Source organism: Aptenodytes forsteri, unplaced genomic scaffold (genome assembly GCF_000699145.1).
Source record: "Aptenodytes forsteri isolate BGI_AS27 unplaced genomic scaffold, ASM69914v1 Scaffold518, whole genome shotgun sequence".
In the NCBI taxonomy this organism is placed as follows: domain Eukaryota; kingdom Metazoa; phylum Chordata; class Aves; order Sphenisciformes; family Spheniscidae; genus Aptenodytes; species Aptenodytes forsteri.
Window position 1 is genome coordinate 630,881 of NW_008795773.1, and position 4,780 is coordinate 635,660.

Consider the following 4,780-nt stretch of genomic DNA (forward strand, 5'->3'; position numbering starts at 1 on the left):
TGGCGCAGGGCTTTGGGGTGCTGAGGGGTCTGGAGCAGGGCTTTGGGGTGCTGGGGGGGCATGGAGCAGGGCTTTGGGGTGCTGAGGGGTCTGGAGCGGGGCTTTAGGGTGCTGGGGAGTCTGGAGCAGGGCTTTGGGGTGCTGAGGGGTCTGGAGCGGGGCTTTAGGGTGCTGGGGAGTCTGGAGCAGGGCTTTGGGGTGCTGAGGGGTCTGGAGCGGGGCTTTAGGGTGCTGGGGAGTCTGGAGCAGGGCTTTGGGGTGCTGAGGGGTCTGGAGCGGGGCTTTGGGGTGCTGGGGGGGCATGGAGCAGGGCTTTGGGGTGCTGAGGGGTCTGGAGCGGGGCTTTGGGGTGCTGGGGGGTCTGAAACAGGGTTTTGGGGTGCTGCGGGGGCCTGCCAGGCCAGTGGAGGCTGGAGCCACGCTGCAGGCCTGGCAGCACGCATGCAGGACGTGCTGTTTTCTCCGTCTCGTCAGCACGGGGGATGCACGGGTTGGGTTTATTGCCTGGTGTTCTGCAGCTCCCACACGATAACGTCGTCTCCTTGGCCCGCTGCAGTGCCTAAACCCAGACCCCGTATCTCTCCTCTCTTTCCCCCCAGCCTAGTGCCTCTCACCAGGGGCAAGGGCAAGCTGAAGGCTCCTTCCACCAGGGATACAAACACCAGCGCCCAAACCTCACTTCTCCAATAACTGGAAATCTCCTCCTTCTTTCGAGTCTCCGCGCTTCCCTCGCTCCTCTCACACAAAGGCCGGGTTGCAGCAGCCTTCGTCCTCCCTTCGCTGTCAGCTGCTCCGTAAGCCATTTCCCAGCGAGTTTGCTTCTTGCCTTCACTGCACGCTCAGATGCGTGCTTACGCAACCGCAACCAGCTCATTTTATCACTGAGAGACATCAGACTCCATTTCTGTAAAAAAATCTTTTATTTAGTTATTGTTCCCTTCCAGAATATGCACCCCAGATACGTATTAGAAGAGGCGGGGGGGGAAGAAGAGGGAAAGGAGCTAGAAGGCAGGCCTTTTTTGTCATTGGAGATCTTGGGAAGACGTCGTCAACTCGGTCTTTTCATCTGTTACTGACTGCACGCCAGTAGAAACTAGAGAGCAGAAAATCTTTGTTGATTCGGTTCTTTTCAGGAGCTGGGCTTCTGCGTGTGAAAAGCCATCGTGCCATAAAAGCATAAAGGCGGGGTAGCTCTCGTGGGTAGCGCTGCATCAGTTTTTTGGTGAAAAGGAACGTACTATTCCTCACAAGTGCCGTTTTAAAACTGCACATCAGCAAAACTCGTGGGTTTTACTTAAACGTACCTAAAACTTTCCTCAAGTTTCCTTCACTAGACCTTGGTTAAGTTCCAATATTAGGTTTACTAGTCTTCAAAAAGAGCAGTCAAATCATAAAGCTTTTTTTCCCAAAAAGGAGCTTATTCTAATAGATACTTTCTCAGAGAAAAGAAAGGCAAGGCATCAAAACTAAGAATTAAAGTATAAAAGAACAAACCTACAGGAGTACTAGGAATACAAACAGGTTGTTTCAACCCATCTTTCTTGAAGGACATACTTTAAAAACCACAGGCCTGGGGCTGGCCTTCCTAGGTAGGAGCGTCCTGTCCTCACTGCCCTCGGGGAGCCCACCACGCTGGGAGGCAGTCCGCGTCTCTGGAATGACTGTCGAAGGCTAAAGAGGGACCTCTGGTGTAATTAGTCCAGTCGGAAAAAAAAACAACCCACCAAAATCCACCACTCTATTTGCTGCCTTTAAACTTGCTGCGGTCACCAGCCTGTCTGCAGGAACTGCAGCTCCGCAGAGGGAAAGGAGGCGAGACCACCAGATCCGCTGGTGCCCACTGCTGACCTGCAACAAACGCACCACTTGGTACGGCCGCCTTTTATCATCCTGATACACATTTTAGCCATTAATTTTGCTTCAGATTTTTAATAAAATTCCTCTTGGTCTCCCAGGGCTTTAAAGACACAAACCAAGCACTTTTGGTATTTAGTTTACATCGTAAGTGCTGTGGAGTTTTTTGATTTAGGTTGATTTGGGGGAGGAAAGTGGGCCGAGCGGCCCACTGGTCCTTGTACAGTTGTACTGTATTGCTGCGTATGACTGGTAGGGTTGAAAGACACAGTATCACTGTCACAGTTACAGCAGGAAGAGAAGGCACAGCCAGAATGCAAGAAAGTGAAGGAAAAACCCAAGTCACTTGGATAAAAAGTTTAAATGTTCAGCTTCCAAGCCTCCTGACATCATCATGTAGATTCTAAACCCCAAAGGGTTAATGATCTATTTGATTCAGCCCCTGACTTGCTTTAAGGAGCTTATTCAACAGTTTCTCAAGCTCTCCTGGCCGGCTTCTGTACCGAGCATCCGGCATTTCTTTTTTCCTCTATTTCAGAGGCAACCCAGCATGGAAAGCCCAGTCCCGTTACTGTCTGTTCAGAACCTGGGGAGGGTGCCAAGCCCCCTGCGCACGGGGAGGAGTGGTCCTTCCACGAGGAAAGCTTCAGCAGAAGTCCTTTATGCACAAGTTAAAGCCAAAAAGGGATGGGCCCCAGAGGAACAGTACAAAGCTCTACTGGAAACAAGAGGGGACACAGCAAGGTTGATTTACAGCATTTATATCCCTCTGAACAGAACCCAGCCCCTGCACACGTCTCGTCAGCAAGCTCAGTTGTCCACCTCTTCCTCATCATTTTGCTCTTCTTCCTCCATCCTTTCGTCATCGTCATCATTCTCTTCCTCTCGGCTCTTATCTTGCTCCTCTGAGTCTGCCTTCTTGTCTTTATCTTTCCTTGCTTCTTTCTTTCCTTTCTGTTCACGCCTGTAAACTAAAAAAGAAAAAGAGAGAACACTGAAAAATTGCAAGCCGGCGTTTCCACGCCATGAACAGTACGGTAGCTGAAGTCCAAGGTCCGCTTGCTCTCCAGGCTTGCAAGGGGAGCAGTGAACTCGGAGCAGCAACTTGCCCTATTATTTGAGCTGTGCTGACCAGCTCCAGAGGAAATCGGGTTAAGTTTCAGCAGAAAAATGCTGAAAAGGACGCAGGAGTTCACATTTACAGGCAGCACTTAAGACTTTCCTTAGATAAACACAATAGGGGAGTGATAGCAAATGAGACGTTCTCAGTCCTCGTCAGTTGTGAAACAATGTTATCCCGGTCCTGTTAAGGCGCACATTATTTATTCCCCAGGCAAACTGCAGTGTAGGATGCTGGGCAAAGAGAAGAGAAACAAGACAGGCAAGTAAGTGTTGCTCGTCCAGTGTTTGAGGGAAGCAGGACTTGGTGCTGCTTAGACTCCCTCGACGTGAACCGAGGACGATACCTTCCAGTGATTCTTTCAAAGGGGCTACAAATCGCTGAAACTCCATTTCCTCCATGGCAGAGAGAACATCGCCAGCATTCAGCGTTTTCCTCTTCCCCTTCATGGCGAAGTTATTTGCACTAGTCAAAAACAAGAAGGAAAATAGAGTTAATCGGCACTGTCATCCATTTAGTCTTGTTTATTACAGTCACAAGCACCTTCAAAAGAAAAAAAGCCATCTCCTTAACTTTCAGGGTTTTTTTTTTAATCACTCACTAATAGTAGTTTAAGGTACCTTCTTGTTTACTTTGGCTGTTTGTGCTTTCATCTAGTTGCATTGCCTTCCTACAACATTAGCCTTCTGCTTGCGTGGACCTTTTCTACAACCGGGTGGACGGAGGAAGTCCGAACGTTGGCTGTAAGGTGACAATTCCAGAAAGCCGTGCGAGTACTTGACGCCAGAGAAGTGACTGCCCGCACAGCATATTCTCAGCCACCCCAAAGACGTTACTGCGTCCTCTGACCATCTCCAAGGCTGACTGGGTTGGCTCATGCTTGCCCTGCCGCAGCCACGTGGCGCGTAGCTTGGAAAGCGAGCAAAGGGCTCTTGGCTTTGCCAGGAAAAGCCGTGCAGCTGTATTCTAAGGCTAACGGCGGTTTGGGACCCTCCTGTCCCTGGTAAAGCCGTGCAGCCGTATTCTAAGGCTAACGGCGGTTTGGGACCCCTCTTGTCCCTGGTGGGGTTGGGGCATCTCTGTGTACAGAGCCAAGCTGCCTTCCCCGCGGGTTGTTAAGGGCAGTCCAAACCCAACTGCTGCAGTCTGGCAGACTGGGCTACACTAAAGATGGTTTTATTTATGTAAACAGACAATACCGAAACAAACACCGGGAAAAAAATCTCCAGGACAGCCAGCAGAGAGGTGAATTATAAATCAACTGCACCGGTCATCTGATGCGACAAATTCTTACCATGATGTTGCATAGAGCACAAACACGCTTGCCGCTCGAGATATTGCGCTCCGAGCTTCTTTGGAAATATTTACTCCATCAGGAAGCTGGAAAAACAAATTCAACTTTGATCAGCAGCTGCTATAAATGACTTAAACTTGCATAATTCACGTGTCAGTTCCATCAGGGCATTCAGAGGGCTCAGCACAACTGGAAACTGAATGTTGATCTCAGATGGCACCGCGGAAGCTTCGATGCCAGCTGAAAGCCAACCGCAGTCTGACTGCGTTCCCTCCAACGCGGTAAGCTACGCAGAAGCAAAGTAACTTCTGGATCAGCGGCGGGTCCGGCCGCCACCTCCGGGGCAATTCATCCGGTGACTACCAAATTCCTGACGGGGACCCAGCCCCCTGCCACGTCCAGGTCCAGTCATCGACGTCTCGTGGCTCGGGACCGAGCATGTCGTTACATTAACGACTGGGAATTATTCTAGACTTTTATACGGACCAGGAATTGCTTCTGCTCCCGTTTCG

At 50.4% G+C, this 4,780-nt stretch overlaps 1 protein-coding gene across 1 annotated transcript; it reads right to left on the reverse strand.

Annotated features, from left to right (window-relative positions):
• Positions 1 to 2,598: 2,598 nt before the first annotated feature.
• POLE3 (DNA polymerase epsilon 3, accessory subunit) lies at positions 2,599 to 4,349 on the reverse strand. Its single transcript, XM_019473211.1, has 3 exons — positions 4,269 to 4,349; positions 3,321 to 3,439; positions 2,599 to 2,825 (listed from the first exon to the last, which is right to left on the reverse strand). Exons 2-3 carry the CDS (start codon positions 3,421 to 3,423, stop codon positions 2,665 to 2,667), a joined length of 264 nt encoding a protein of 87 aa, XP_019328756.1. The 5' UTR covers positions 3,424 to 3,439; positions 4,269 to 4,349; the 3' UTR covers positions 2,599 to 2,664.
• Positions 4,350 to 4,780: the final 431 nt, after the last annotated feature.